We start from the raw sequence: 16,398 nt of genomic DNA on the forward strand, positions 1-16,398 counted from the left end.
TCTATTTTATAGAAAACATGAACCCATCTATTTTTCAAGTGTATGATTTAAGTAGCATAAGCAGTAACACGGGAGAACACAATAGAGCGTAAATCCAATACTCTCGTCTCCAGTAAACAACGAAAACTGTGGATGTTTTTAATCTCAAAGTTTTATTGGAAGCCAATGCTTGCTAAACAGTCTTAATTGTAACAACATCCCTTTTATGGATTAAGTTTAAGCAGTGCGGTACAAATTGCTCATTTACGCAAAGGTGCTTTCAGCATGAAATATCTCACAGCAGCATCCTTCCATTCCAGCAGGACGCATCTTCTCCTCTTGCTGAATGGAATTTGAAATCCATTAATAAAAAAATAAAAAAAAGTCACTGGTACTCGGAAGCAATGGGTGGCTTGCACAGCCACACTTTTTTTTTTTTTTTACTAAGATGCCGGGCTAGGACGCAAAAAAACAAAATGTATAACAGTGTTTGAGTTCTTATGCGTGTCTATAGGACAGAGGTGCACACATCTGTGTTGCACATATCAGCAATCAGGAGATCAGTTGGTCACATTACACAGCTGGTCATTTAACATCAGGAAGACAGAAATCATATGCATATCTAAGAAATGCTCAATGCAGCTAGCATCTCCTGCTATACAAGTACAAGCTATATGAAAAGCTGGCTGGATGGAGAACATGCATGATGCTAATCACTTTACTTTCAGCAAACATTTAGCGTTCTGCTAACAGTCCTGTTACATGCTCCCATTCACAGAAACCCAACCTGGGCAAAGACAAGAAATGTTAACCAATGCACGCCTTCGACAATACTGGCAGGACAGGAGGAAGCTGCTTGCATTTGATAGTTAGGTGAGAGTTTTTAGAACATCTGTATTCTTCTCCCTGCTTGGCTGAGCCTAGCATTATGCTTTCAACCCCCATCGCTTCCCCCCCCCCCATGCCTTTGATTGCCTTACCTCCTTAAGTTCCTTAGCTACATCCTTCAAGTCTCCCAGGACTAATTCCAAATCATCCACAATATTCTTGATCTGTTCTTTCACCTTGGCTTTGGAGGATGGCCCCTCTGTCGGCGAGGATGTCCCCTTAGACTTTGCTGACATGCTGCAGTCCAACTCAAGGGAGCTTTATTAGAGGGTGACCGGCTGCAGCCCTCTCTGAGCGGCTGTCTCCCCGCATTTTCTTTCTCAGATCTCCCTCTTTCTCCTCTTTTTCCTCTCCCTGTTTACACAGTGCCATGAACTCCAATACAACTGCTCAGGGAATGGGCTGCAGACTAGTGGCGACTGCCGAGCGGTGCCTGCGTCACAACGCTTTTGCTAAATCAAGGGAAGAAAAAGTGCAAGATCCCAAAGTTCACCGTATGACATAAGGCACCCTGTTTTAGCGACGCCTAAACATCCATTGACTTTTCTTCTTCTTTTTTTTAACGGTGACAGTCACATCCTCTCACTGTGTGTGCTACTCTATACTCAGCAGCACGCCTACTGCTTGTTACTTGCTGCTTGCTTCGCACACACTCTCTCTGCTCAGTTCTATGCTCCTGCATTACCGTATTCCTCATACTAATACAGCACTGGCATTACTATGCATTACCAAAGGGACCAGTGATAACAGGCAGATTTTTTTTTTTTTTCCCTATCACTCATATGAAGCACGCATTATGAATTATATGCTCCCAAAACATATAAAACACACTCCAAAAAAAAAAAGAAGCATAATCCCAACATGTTTTATATCACGTCAATAAAGAGCATCCATCATTTGTCATTTTACAAACTTGTCTCCAATTCAATCTAGCAATAGCTAATGGTTTGTGATAGTTCATTAGCTTGGCTTGGAAAACATACTTCCCTTTTATGCTGTATGCAGTGAAGCAGTGGGAGGTGAAGATGTCAGTGAAAAAGAATCCCCAGGGAGGCTGAAGGGTCATTCATACAAGAAGGATGCAATCCTTTCATTCTTCCAACAAAAAAAAATTTCATTGGAATAAAATGAAATTGAAGAGTGGCCCGTGTCTCCTTTTTTACCTTCTTATTTTATAACCGTGGCTCAAGGGCTTTCTAAATTTATGACTCCTCGTTTATCAGGTTCAAATTAAATCAATAGTGAAACATGGCAACAGCTCTGCTTTATGGTTGCAGATGTGGGAAAGTCTCCTATACACAAATAAAAAGAGAGAGATTGTTTGGTACAAAGCATCGGTAACTAGGTTCCACAATGTGGTGTAAATTAAAATTATTATTATTATTGTACACGATTTATATAGCGCCAACAGTTTACAATGTATAGGGGGGACAACACAATTACAGTACAATACAAAAGGTACAGATGGACCCTGCTCGTAGAGCTTACATTCTAAAGGGAGGGAGTGGTGGTATTGTGCAGTATCGTATGGCAAAAAATGTTTTTTTCTAAGTTCTCTTGCTAAAGCTACCCACATACTTTAGAATCTGATTGTACAATTTCCTTTAGATCTGCTAACACCTATGCATTGCAAGGACCTGTCTGATTGAATACAAAGTGATTGCAGAGTTTAGGTAGTTCCTTATTGTATATCGTTTTGATAAATCTAAAGTTGATTGTACGAAGATTGAATACTTTGATTGTAATGTTTTTGGTGAATTAAAAAGAAATCTAAAATCTGATTGCTGATGGTTAATGAGTTATAGCACTTTAGTTTAAATGAGAAATGTAGACTATGGGGTTTATTTACTAAAGGCAAATCCACTTTGCACTACAAGTGCACTTGGAAGTAAAGTCGCTGTAGATCTGAGGGGGTTATGCAAGTTAAATAAAAAAACAGCATTTTTGCTTGTACATGATTGGATGATAAAATCAGCAGAGCTTCCCCTCATTTCAGATCTTCCCCTCAGATCTAAAGCGACTGCACTTTCAAGTGCACTTGTAGTGCAAAGTGGATTTGCCTTTAGTAAATCAACCCCTATGCTACACTATAGGGTGGATTTACTAAGAGCCAAAAGCCTATGCAGTTGCCCCAGAGCTTAGTAAATGAGAGGAAGCTTTGCTGACTTCCATCATCCAATCACGTGCAAGCAAAAATGCTGTTTTTGTTTTTGTTTTCCTTTCTCGTGATTGAGTATTCTAAGCCTTACCTAATTTACTAGTAAGCTCCAGAGCAGCTGCACTTGTACTTTGCAAAGTCTGTTTGTAAAAAAAAAAAAAAAAAACAATGACATAGTTGCCAACTGTCCCGAATTTCCCGGGACATTCCCTGGATTAGGACATTTGTCCCAAATTAATTTTGTCCCAGGAAATGTCCCGGGAAATCCGGTTTGTCCCGGTAAATTGAATTTCCAGTTATTTTGCCGCCGGCCGCTAGAGGTCCGCGGCCCTCCGCCGGCCACCATTTTTAAGAAGACCAAAAGTTGGTCTTCAATAGAGAACTTGTGGTGCCGCCCACCCTCGCTGCCAGTGTGTGTGTGTAAAGTGCAGTGGGCGGCGCCATAGTTTAAAAAGTCTCCGCACGGCAACTGCGGCATGTCGGGGGCCAGTCTGTCACTGTGTGGATGTCGGGGCGGGGGCCAGTCGGATGTCGGGGGCCAGTGGTATGATAATGTCGGGGGCCAGTCTGTCACTGTGGATGTTGGATGTCGGGGGCCAGTGGTATGATAATGTCAGGGGCCAGTCTGTCACTGTAGATGTTGGATGTCGGGGGCCAGTGGTATGATAATGTCGGGGACCAGTCTGTCACTGTGGATGTCAGGGCGGGGGCCAGTCTGTCACTGTGGATGTCGGAGGCCAGTGGTATGATAATGTCGGGGGCCAGTCTGTGGATGTCGGGGCCCAGTCTGTGGATGTGAGGGCCAGTCTGTGGATGTCGGGGGCCAGTCTGTGGATGTGGGGGCCAGTCTGTGGATGTGGGGGCCAGTCTGAGGATGTGGGGGCCAGTCTGTGTATGTCAGGGGCCAGTCTGTGGATGTCAGGGGCCAGTCTGTGGATGTCGGGGGCCAGTGGTATGTCGGGAGCCAGTGATATGTCGGGGCCAGTCTGTGGATGTGGGGGCCAGTCTGTTGATGTCGGGGGCCAGTCTGTGGATGTCGGGGCCAGTCTGTGGATGTCGGGGGCCAGTCTGTGGATTTCGGGGACCAGTGGTATGTCGGGGGCCAGTGGTATGTCGGGGGCCAGTGATATGGTGGGGGCCAGTCTGTGGATGTCGGGGGCCAGTGGTATGTTGGGGCCGGTCTGTGGAGTATGTAGGGGCCGGTCTGTGGATGTGGGGGGGGTCGGTCTGTGGATGTGGGGGGGGGGTCTGTGGATGTCAGAGGGGCACCAGATGTAAGGAGGGGCTCCGCTGATGGACACAGATGTGAGGAAGGTACCTCTGATGGGGCACCTGATGTAAGGACAGACTTCGCTTGGGACACCTGATGGCATTTGGTGGCAGGCAACGGGGCTAGTGACGCGCTTATGGCTCCCACTGATTCTGCATTATGGTGAGTTGAATGATTTCATTTCATATTACAATGTAATATTAGAAATAATGCGCTTCAATCATCCTGACACCATAACAATCATGGATTATCTTTATCTGGTGATTGTCAACACATATTGCTATTGTAGTGTAGGATCGGGGGCTGCTGTCCCTCCTTTCCCTCTCCCCCCCTCCTTTCCCTCTCCATCCCGCATTCACCTCAGACTCTAACCACACCCATTTGAGCCACGCCCCATGTAAGCCACGCCCGCTATTTTATGTAAACTTTGCCCGCCGCAGTTTTACCTTTTCCTATTCCACACCTGTAACCACATGCCCCACCCCCTAATTATACCACTACTCCGCCTACTGCCAAAAAAGTGTCCTGCAATGTTTTCTTACAATGTTGGCAACTATGCAATGAATGCACATGTAGCGGCCATAACCCTTGCAGGGCGGCCTTGACTTATTGGGCTTACTAGTTACGTCCTCTTGGTCTGCTCTAGGGGTTCCCAGGGTTGATACCCAACGACTTGAATGCTGACACAGATAAAGTCCATTTTAAAAGGTTTTATTTTGCAGTAGTAACATCTACCTCACATGAGCAGGCAGAACTTCCAACACAGCCCGGCCAGACTGATGTCAAGGCCAACCTACATAATTAACCCTCAGAACCCCTACTGTTCTGAAGCAAAAACTAAATTTACATGCATATGACATTTTGTCCAAAATGCCATCTGCTACACCTTTTGCAGGTAAAAAAATATGCATTTATTATTTTTCTTCTAAGGAGCCAAAGCATTGCAGCCACAATCAGCAGATCACAGGGGCAATCTCCCGCTCCTGCAGACTACATAGCTGTCTGCTTGTAGTTCGTATGGGCAGGCAGTTACCTGAGAGCAGGAAAATCAAAGGACTAGAAGAGCACTCACTAGTGCCCCCACAGCTCATTAAGAACTACAACCCATCACTAACATATAGCATATATCCACAAACTTCACAAAGATCATCCTTTGGAATGTGCCAAGACCGTTACACGTCCCGTTGTTCCCAAGCACGGGTGTGAGTACTGTAGCCGGCCGGCTGCAAATTACGTACCTTTTACCAGTTTTTTACTCTGTTTTCGTGTAATCTGTATTTTTTATTTGAATAAATTACCTACAGGTTTTACCTATGGAATTTTGAAAAAAAATCATTATTTTTTACTATATGCTATAATAAATATCCCCCAAAGCTATATAAAAAAAATTTTTTTTTTCCTCAGTATAGGCTGATATGTATTCTTTTACATATTTTTGGTAAAGAAAAAATCGCAATAAACGTTTATTGATTGGTTTGCGCAAAAGTTATAGCATCTACATATAGGGAATATATTTTAGATTTTTTCTTTTTACTAGTAATGGCGGTGATCATTTTTATTGTGACTGTGACATTACGGAGGACACATTGTACAATTTTGACACATTTTTGGGACCAATGGCATTAATACAGCGATCAATGCTTTAAAATTGCATTGATTACTGTAAAAATGTCACTGGTAGTAAAGGGTTTAACCCCTAGGGGGGCGGGGAGGGGTGTCCTAGGGGAGTGTTTCTAACTGACTGGGGGATGGGCTTGTATGATCTGGGGTTGGAGAACACATGGGTGGGGGCAAAGAGCAGGGGGGAGTGGAGATCACAGGGGTAGGGAGCGGAGAGTGGTGGGGGGGAAAACGTGAGAGTACTGGGGGAGCCAAAAAGAACAGAGGTGGAGAGCATGATAGACTGAGAGCACTGTGTGGGCTAAGAGTGTGGGGTGGCGAAGAGCACTGGGGGGCAGAAAAACAGGGGTGGAGAGCACGGGGGCTGGAGAGTACTGGGGGTACAAAGAGCAGGGGGAATGGAGAGCAATGGGGGAGAGCTTGAGAGCACCAGTGGGGGTCAGAACAGGGGTGGAAAGCACACGGGACTGGAGAGCACTATGGAGGGTGAAGAGCACTGGTGGGGTTGGAGAGCACATGGGTGGGGGAAAAATGCAGGGGGAGTGGAGAGTATAGGGGTGGGTAGTAGAGAGTGCTGGGGGAGCCAAAAAGAACAGGAGTGGAGAGCATGGGGGGTAGAGCGCACTGTGGGGGCTGGAGAGCAATGGGTGGAGCTTGAGAGCACCAGGGGGCCAGAAAGAACAGGGGTGGGAGAATGGGGGGCTGAAGAGCACTGGGGTGGGAACTGGAGAGTGATGGGGAGAGCTGGAGAGCACTGCGGGTGAGAAAGAACAGGGGGAGAGAGCACTGGGGGGAGTGGAGAGCACTAGGGGGAAGAACAGGGGGGAGGAGAGCACTGGGGGGAGTGGAGAGCACTGGGGGGAGGAAGAACAGGGGGGAGTGCACTGGGGGAGTGAAGAGCACTGGAGGGGGAAAGAACAAGGGGAGAGCACTGGGGGGAGTGGGGAGCACTGGGGGAGGGAGAACAGGGGGGAGAGCACTGGGGGGGTGGAGAGCACTGGGGGGGGGGGAAGAACAGGGGGGAGAGCACTTGGGGGAGGAAGAACAAGGGGAAGTGCACTGGGGGAGTGAAGAGCACTGGAGGGGGAAAGAACAGGGGGAGAGCACTGGGGGGAGTGGAGAGCACTGGGGGGGGCGGGGGGAGAGAACTAGGGGGAGTGGAGAGCACTGGGGGGAGGAAGAACAGGGGGGAGAGCACTGGAGGGAGTGGAGAGCACTTGGGGGAGCATTGGGGGGAGCACTGGGGGGGAGTGGAGAGCACTGGGGGGGAGAACAGGGGGAGAGCACTGGGGAGAGTGGAGAGCACTGGGGGAGGGAAGAACAGGGGGGAGAGCACTGGGGGGAGTGGAGAGCACTGGGAGGAGAACAGGGGTCGAGAGCACTGGGGCGAGATAATACTGGGGGGAGTGGAGAGCACTGGGGAGGACAGGGGGGAAAGCACTGGGGGGAGAACAAGGAGTAGAGCACTGGGGGAGAGAGCACTAGGATGGTGGCTAGAGAAGGATGGGGAGAACTGGAGGGGGGGCAGAAAGAACAGGGGTGGAGAGAACTGTGGTGGGGGAGGAGGGCATGGGGGGGGACAGGGAGCGCAATGTGAACTGGGGGACAGTAAAAGAAGTTGGATAGGAGAATCAGAAGGGGGGCAGTATATAGAGGTAATTAGCTTTCTATATTCCTCCATGTAGCTGTTGAATGCTTGATTCTCCTCCTCTCACTCCTGCAAGCATTCAACGGCTCCATGGAGGAATATATAAAGCTAATTACTGCTATATGCCACCCCCCGTCGATCCTCCTATCCAGGCACTGTGGCACACAGGGCGGGCTGTACAGACGGCATCTCCTCCTATGGATCACATAGCTGGCTTGGTTTGTGTTTGTAACACGGTCCCACCCCCCCAGACCGGCTCTTGTGATAGGTGGAACGTTGATTCTATCTACTATCACACATATTTACAGCGCGGCTGCCAAACACAGACCCAGCCAGCTCTGTGATCCATAGGAGAGAGCAGCATTGCAGCCGGCAACTAAAAGCGGCCCCAGGGCAGGCGGCCTACTGGGAAATCTCCCGGTATCCCGGTAGGCCAGTCCAGCCCTGTTCCCATACCAATTTTTATATTTATACATACTTTCCAATCATTTTCTGACCAGTCTGGTAATTTTATGAGTCTATATAATGACAAATGGTGTGGTAGTACTGTAAGCCCAGGGAGGTATGATGTGTGTTTTCAGGACAGCCAGGGCTTGCAGCCAGTAATATTCAGCCCAGAAAAGCAGTACAACCTATTGGCAAACAGGTTTCTTTGCAAGGTACAGTAGAAGATTAATGGCGCGTATTACAGAGAACGGTGCATTTTTTTTATCAATACTGCTGGCAGTTTTTGTTTCCTATTTAAGCCTGAACTGCCCATTTATTTAACTACTTGCCTACTGGGCACTTTTACCCAGTTCCTACCAAGGCCAATGTTCAGCTTTCAGCACTGTCGCACTTTGCATGACATATAATTATACTTTTATAATTGTTTTGAGGCAGATAGAGCTTTCTTTCGCTGGTCCCCACTGTTTATTAAATTGTTTGCTAAAAAAAAATGAAAAACTACATTTTGGAAAAAATAAGTGTTTCTTAGTTTCTTTTAAAAGATTTTGTAAATAAATAATTTTTCTCCTGCACTGATGGGCGGCCCTGATGAGCAGGCACTGATGGGCATTGAAAAGCAGCACTAACTGGTATTACTGATTGGCACTAATTGGCATCACTGATAGGCACTGTCTGGCATCACTGCTGGGCACTGACTGGCATCACTGCTGGGCACTGTTGGGACTGATAATCAGGGCACTGATTATCTGTGCAGATCTTCCCTGTGAAGAAATGCCGCTGATTGGCTTTCCTCTCCTCACAGCTGTCAGTGTATGGAGAGGAATGCCAATAACTGGCATTTCCTTATTTACATGTGATCAACTGTGATTTGACAAAGCTGAACATATGGGTAAAGAGCCTTGTCATCGGCTGTTTACCGAGATTGGGAATGCGCCGTGTCCCTGCAACAGAGCGCACCACCGATCACCACGCTGCACACCACCACAGGTGCTCAAGCGTGTACGAGAGTGCAACAATGTCACATGACCTTGTCCCAGAATGTGCGCATTTGTATTCAGCCCCCCTGAGTGCATACTTTGTAGAACCACCTTTTGCTGCAATTACAGCTGCAAGTCTTTTTGAGGATGTTTCTATCAGCTTAGCACATCTAAAGAGTGACATTTCTGGCCATTCTTCTTTGCAAAATAGCTCAAGCTCTGTCAGATTGGAATGAGAGCATCTGTGAACAACAATTTTCAAGTCTTGCCCCAGATTCGCAATTGGATTTAACTCTGGGCTTTGACTGGGCATTCTAACTTATGAATATGCTTTGATCTAAACCATTCCATTGTAACTCTGGCTGTATGTTTAGGGTCGTTGTCCATCCCAGTCTCAAGTCTTTTGCAGACTCTGACTAGCTTCCCTGTCCCTGTTGAAGAAAAGCATATCCACAACATGATGATGCCACGACCATGATTCACAGTGGGGTTGGTGTGTTCAGGATGATGTGCAGTGTCAGTTTTCTGCCACACATAGTGCTCTGCTTTTAGGCCAAAAAATTTAAGTTTGGTCTCATCTGACCAAAGCAACTTCTTCCACTTGTTTGCTGTGTCCCCCACATAGCTTCTCACGAACTGCAAATGGGACTTCTGATGGCTTTATTTCAACAATGGCTTTCTTCTTGACACTCTTCCATAAAGGTCAGATTTGTGGAGTGCATGACTAATAGTTGTCCTGTTTGCAGATTCTCCCACCTGATTGGTGGATCTCTGCAGCCCCTCCAGGGTTACCATGCCACCAGCCTCTTGGCTATTTCTCTGATCAATGCTCTCCTTGCCTGGCCTGTCAGTTTAGGTGGGCAGTCAAGTCTTGTTAGGTTTGCAGCTGTGCCATACTCTTTCCATTTTTGGATGATGGATTGAACAGTGCTCTGTGAGATGTTCAAAGCTTGGGATATACTTTTATAACCTAACCCTGCTTTAAACTTCCCAACTTTATCGCTAACCTGTCAGGTGTGTTCCTTGGCCTTCACGATGCCATTTGTTCACTAAGGTTCTCCAACAAATCTCAGGGGGCTTCACAAAACAGCTGAGATTAACCACTTGTCGACCATCTGCAGCAGGTTTACTGCGGCAGAATGGCACGGCTGGGTGAAACAAAGTTATGTTAAGTCACTTCGTCCTGCGGCCACTAGGGGCATGCCCGCTGTTATCTCCCGGAGCCGATGCCAGTGCCTGGCATTCACAATCACCACCGGGCTCCCGCGATCTCTGCTGAAGCACTGAGAACTGGGATCTGTGTATGTAAGCCCTTCCTTCTCAAAGCCCTTCTTTCTCAAAGCTGCCCGCTCAACTGTCGGCTAATTGCCACCTCTTATCTCTCCACAGTGACTCCTCCGTTGATGATATCCTGCTTGTCAGTCCTGCCTTCTTAAGTTGTCCAATCCAGATGATCTCTGCCTTCGCCTTGGTTACAGCTCTAGAGACGTTCTCCTGTGTTCCTGTTAGAGACTTGCTTGATTGACATTCCTTCTGGCTTCAGATCCTGCTTGCTGTTCTACTACGCTCATCTCTGGCTCCCTGACATTTTGGCTTGTCTGACTGCACGTTCTGGTTCTTGAACTCTGGCTATATTTATTCTGTTTACCTTTTTTTATTATTATTAAACAAGTGTGATTTAACTGTACTTCTGTCTCAGTCTGATTCATGGTTTTTGACACCCAATGGTTCTCTCCCCAGTGAGTAGATTGCATTCATATTTTTGCCATCCAAATGCATTATTTTCCATTTATCCACATTAAACCTCATTTGCCATGTAGTTGCCCACCCCATGAATTTGTTCAGATCTTCTTGCAAGGTTTCCATATCCTGTGGAGAAGTTATTGCCCTGCTTAGCTTAGTATCGTCCACAAATATAGAAATTGAGCTGTTCACCCCATCCTCCAGGTCATTTATGAATAAATTAAATAGGATTGGTCCCAGGACAGAACCCTGAGGGACCCCACTTTTTACCCCTGACCATTCCGAGTACTCCCCATTTATCACAACCCTCTGAAATCACCCTTGTAGCCAGTTTTCAATCCATGTACTCACCCTATGGTCCATGTCAACTGACCTTACTTTGTACAGTAAATGTTTATGGGAACTGTGTGCTTTTGCAAAATCCAGATACACCACATCTACAGGCCTTCATTTATCTAGATATCAGCTCATAGAAGGTTAATAGATTGGCTTGGCAAGAATGATTCTTCATAAATCCATGGTGATTACTGCTAATAATACCATTTTCATTACTAAAATCGTGTATATAGTCCCTTATCATCCCCTCAAAGTGCTTGGATACTATTGATGTTAGGCTAACTGGTCTATAATTCTCAGGGATGTATTTTGGCTCTTTTTTAAATATTGTTTTTTCTCCAATCAGCCGGTACGATTCCAGTTAGTAGACTGTCAGTAAAAATTAGGAACAGTGGTCTGGCAATTACCTGACTGAGTTCCCTAAGGACCCTCGGATGCAAGCCATCTGTCCCAGTGACTTAACCACTTGCCAACCAGCCGCTGCAGCCAGCAGCCAGAGGCGCATGCTGCTTTCCTCAGAGCTGATGCGAGGGCCATCGGTCATGATTACAGTTGGGCTCCCGCAAACACACCAAGAACCGAGATCTGTGTGTGTACACACAGAGTTTCCAGTTCTCTGAGGGGAGAAGAGACAGATCATCTGTTCATACATAGTATGAAAAGCGATCTGTCATCTCCCCTACACAGTCCCCTCCCCCTTTCCGTTAGAATACACACTAGGGAACACAGTTAACCCCTTGTGTTAAGCCCTTCCCTACCAGTGACATTTTTACAGTAATCTGTGCATTTTTATAACACTGATCGCTGCATAAATGCCAACGATCCCAAAAATGTGTCAAAAGTGTCCAATGTGTCCTCCATAATGTTGCAGTCTTGATAAAAATCTCAGATTGACGCCATTACTAGTGAAAACAATAATAATAATAAAAATGCCATAAAATGATCCCCTATTTTGTAGACACTATAACTTTTGCGCAAACCAATCAATATACGCTTATTGGTATTTTTTTACCAAAAATATGTAAAGGCATACATATCAGCCTAAACCAAGGAAACTTTTTTTTATGTATTTGTATAAAAAATATTGCTTTTTTTTTCAAAATTTCCATTCTTTTTTTGTTTATAGCGCAAAAAATAAAAACCGCAGAAATGCCACCAAAAGAAATCTCTATTTGTGAGGGAAGAAAAGGACAATTTTGTTTGGGTGCAAAGTTGCATGACCGCGCAATTGTCAGTTAAAACAGCACAGTGCCGAATTGAAAAAAGTGCTCTGGTCAGGAAGGGGATAAAGACTTCCTGGGCTGAAGCGGTTAAATTATACACAGGTGGACTCTATTTACTAATTAGGTGACTTCTGAAGGCAACTGGTTCAACTAGATTTTAATTAGGGGTATAAGAGTAAAGGGGGCTGAAAATAAATGCACTCCACACTTTTCAGATATTAATTTGTAAAATGTTAAAAAACATTTATAAGTTTTCCTTCCACTTCACAATGATGTGCCAGTTTGTGTTGGTCTATCACATAAAATCCCAATAAAATACATTTACGTTTTTTGGTTGTAACATGACATAATGTGGGAAATTTCAAGGGGTGTGAATACTTTTTCAAGGCACTGTAGGCCTTGCTAGTTACTTTCTTTAAAAAAAAGGGTGCCAAACCCCAGTGATCTTTGATCACTTTCATGTTGTTCAGATAGATAAGTATCTCTCAATGGTTTCCTATCCTGGCTTTAGAGGTCTTCAGTGCATTATATCTATAAGTGGTACAAAAAAATTGAAAACTGTCTCAGGCACCTGGGTACAATATATGAGTATAGACAGAGCAGTGAAAGTCATTTGTCCTTCGCCATATTACATAAGCCAGTAAAATAATTATACTTATAGTAATGCTACCTAATGCAATCTACCCCAAATTAGGGTTTCATCACTATTAATATATTAAAATGAAAGATGATTATAAGTTTGCCATAACAGTGTATTTTTTTTTCGTAATCAAGTACACAATAATCCAGAGAGGGTTTCACTGATATTTTCATATGATTAGTTGTTGAAGGCAGTGTAGCATTAACCACATTGATCATATTTGTCTTGGGTGTGGGAACACATATCAATGCATGCAGCACCCTAATGAAGGAATCTTAGTACACATTGACTGTGCGGTAGTCATTTACTTTTTTGGATTATGAAAGATTTACCTTAAAACAAAGCCCTTTCAGTGGCTTCCATCTTCACTTTGTCTTCCTTGTGGGTTTGCAGGCTTCAGCCGCTTGAATGGCCAAGCCGCAATGATGTCACTCCCGTACATGCACAAGGGAGCCACGGCCAAAGACATCACTGGTTGCAGAACTGGCGAATATCTTCTAAGCTGCATATTTTGGAGATTTTCCTTGTACCTATAGGTAAGCTTTATTATAAGCTAAACTGTAGGTACAAGTCAGCAAGCAGAGTTTACCTCCACTTTAAGACACTATTTCCAAGAAGTGTCCTGTGAGGAAAAATATAATTATTTGTGTTTAATATCATATCTCTAATAAAACATATTACTTATTATTTATAATGTTAGTTATCAAACAAACAAGTCACAACGTGTCATGTGTATAGTGTAAATCTAGTTCATTTATAAGCTTTGTTGTGTGTATGTATTACATAAAGTAATGTAGAAAAGTGGATTCCTTCTAGCAATTACTTATTTCATTTTTGGCAGAGGTCATACTTTTGGGGCCCCGCTCTTCTACATGGATTTTGTTAAAACACTTTACAATATAGGAACTTGTCACATATTTGAATGTTTGCATCATATCCTTAATAAAACAAACTATTGCAATTATTGGCTTCTCTTCTCTGTCAGTTTATAGTGAGTCACTCCAAACATTTTAGCAAGATTGGACTGATCTTTACTGCTCTCTATACATATCACATATATACCATACATACATATACATTTATTCCTCCTGAGCTCATCTCTTTCAAGTTGATGTCTCACTAGAGTATTTACTGCTTGGAAGGGATTGATTTGAACAAATAAAACCACCATCACGTTCCATTCCAGTTGGGAAACAAATACTATTATGTCTTTGCTTTATATTGTTTCTTATGGAATAGTATTCTCATGTTTAAAGTTTGACTTCACCTTTAAAGAAAAAATGAAAAATTCACACATTTTTGCAGGTAAAAATGTACATGTATTATTTTTTCCTACAGGACCCTGCAAAGCATTGAACCCACAATCAGTAGATCGTGGGTGAAATGTCAGGTTCCTGCACATTGCTCCATCCCACCTTTCCACCCCATCTGATTGGATGGGGTGGAGAGGTGGGGCAGTGACAGCATGCTATCCAACTTGAGAAAATGCAAAGCATTCTCTAAATGGTGCCTGTACCAAGGGCTCAACATCCTGTGTTCATAATGCAGCAGGGCGGTAGCTCAGAACAAGATGTGGAAGCTAGTGAGACTTCTGTAATAGCATGTATGAGTACAGTGTTTTCTAGCTTCTAGAGGGATCCCACAGGTATGGTATATGTATAGTTACATTGGTCCAAGCTGGATCAATGTAACTTTGTAAAATATTCATACACTGAATTCTACTTTAAAGCACATACTGACTCATATCTCCTTGGTAGATGCCTGGAGACTCATAAACCTCCCAAACAGGACTGCATCTGCTATTCTAATGCACGTGCAACATTTTCTAAAATCAACCTTTTCCAAAATCAACTCTTTAACCAAGAGTAGCTAGGTAATCTCACACTTTCGGGCCATGCTCCCCTAATGTTGTCTTTATCTTTACAACATCTCGGACATGGAGATTCCCTATATTTCCTCTAAATCTCCACAATTTGAAAGGCCAATGGGTGAACTCTCTAAATTACAATCTTCAAACACTGGTAGACACCTATTTTTCTGCAATGAATCTCAAAGGCAGTTATTCAAGGACAAATGTATAGCATACACTGCTGGCTAATGCAAAAAAAAAATATTTTAAATGTATTCAGACTCACAAGCCAAAGTTACCCATGACTATAAATGCAGCCCTAAACATAACACACTGAAAACAAAATAGGAGTGGAAGGAGGCAGCAATTCACCATAATGCCTATATGTCTAGGTAATTCAAAAATGGTATAGATGTGATAACAAAGCTAGTTTGCTACTTGTAAAACTGATCAAACCTATAGTTCTAAGCACCACACACCAATTAGCCATAACTTTGTGACCATGGGCAGGTTAAGTCAATAACATTGATTATCTTGTAATGGCATCTAAAAGTTGGTGGGATATATTTGGGGGCAAGTAAATTTGTTGTCCCTAAAGTTGTTGTATTGAAATCAGAAAAAATGGGCACCGCAGTTTGTTGTGTATGGGGCTGTGAAGCCAGAGAAAAGGGAGGGTGCCCATGCTGACCCATGTCAACAGCCAAAAGCACCTACAATGGGTATATGAGCATCAGAATTGGACCACAGAGAAATGGAATCATGTTTTCTCATCATGTGGATGTCTGGGTACATGTGCTTCCCTTTGCTTATTTGGGGGTAGAAATTGCACCAGGATGCAGTCTGGGAAAAAGGCAAGCCAGCAGATGCAATGTGATGCACTGGGTAATGTTCTGCTTGGAAACCTTGGTTCCTAACATTTGTATGGATGTTACTTGACCCATTTCACCTTCCTAAACATTGTTGCTGGCCAAGTATACCCCTTCATGGAAGCGGTATTCCCTGATGGCAGTGGCCTTTTTTAGTAGGATTATGCAAAAAACTGAAAAAACAGGTCTGATCCATGGAGACTCCACATTGCAACTTATATGGCTTAAAGGATCTACTACTGGGGTCAAAAACCGTCTATTGTCTTTTTTAACATTTTTTTGTGAAATAGTAGGGGTATATTTGTACCCCATTACCAATTCACATGGGGGTCCCCTTGTTAAAGGGGGCTTCCAGATTCTGATAAGTCTCCCGCCCGCAGACCCCCACAACCCTTGCCCAATGAGGGACAAGGTGTTTTGGGGGGATACCCCAAAGCACCCTCCCAATGTTGAGGGCATGTGGCCTGGTACGGTTCAGGAGGGGGGGGGGCTGCTCTCTCGTCCCCCTCTTTTCCTACGGCCTGCCAGGTTGTGTGCTCAGATAAGGGTCTGGTATGGATTTTTGGGGGGATCCCACACCATTTTTTTTTTAATTTTGGCGTGGGGTTCCCCTTAATATCCATACCAGACCTGAAGGGCCTGGTACGGAATTTGGGGGGACCCCAATGCATTTTTTTTTTAAATTTTGGTTCGGGGTTCCCCTGTGGGGGAATCCCATGCAGTTTTTATCAATGAACTTTTATGTGTATTGCCA

At 44.4% G+C, this 16,398-nt stretch overlaps 1 protein-coding gene across 2 annotated transcripts in view; it reads right to left on the reverse strand.

Annotated features, from left to right (window-relative positions):
* Window positions 1-1,542, reverse strand: part of PRR16 (proline rich 16) — a 430,206-nt gene extending 428,664 nt beyond the window's left edge. For both annotated transcript variants that reach the window (XM_077462214.1, XM_077462213.1), the window contains exon 1: window positions 960-1,542. In XM_077462214.1, coding sequence (XP_077318340.1) covers window positions 960-1,103 — 144 coding nt within the window. In that variant the 5' untranslated portion in view covers window positions 1,104-1,542. The remainder of the gene's footprint in view (window positions 1-959) is intronic.
* Window positions 1,543-16,398: the final 14,856 nt, after the last annotated feature.

This window comes from Lithobates pipiens, unplaced genomic scaffold (assembly GCF_037356315.1).
Source record: "Lithobates pipiens isolate NorthernLeopardFrog02 unplaced genomic scaffold, aLitPip1_a1.2 Scaffold_3, whole genome shotgun sequence".
NCBI lineage: Eukaryota > Metazoa > Chordata > Amphibia > Anura > Ranidae > Lithobates > Lithobates pipiens.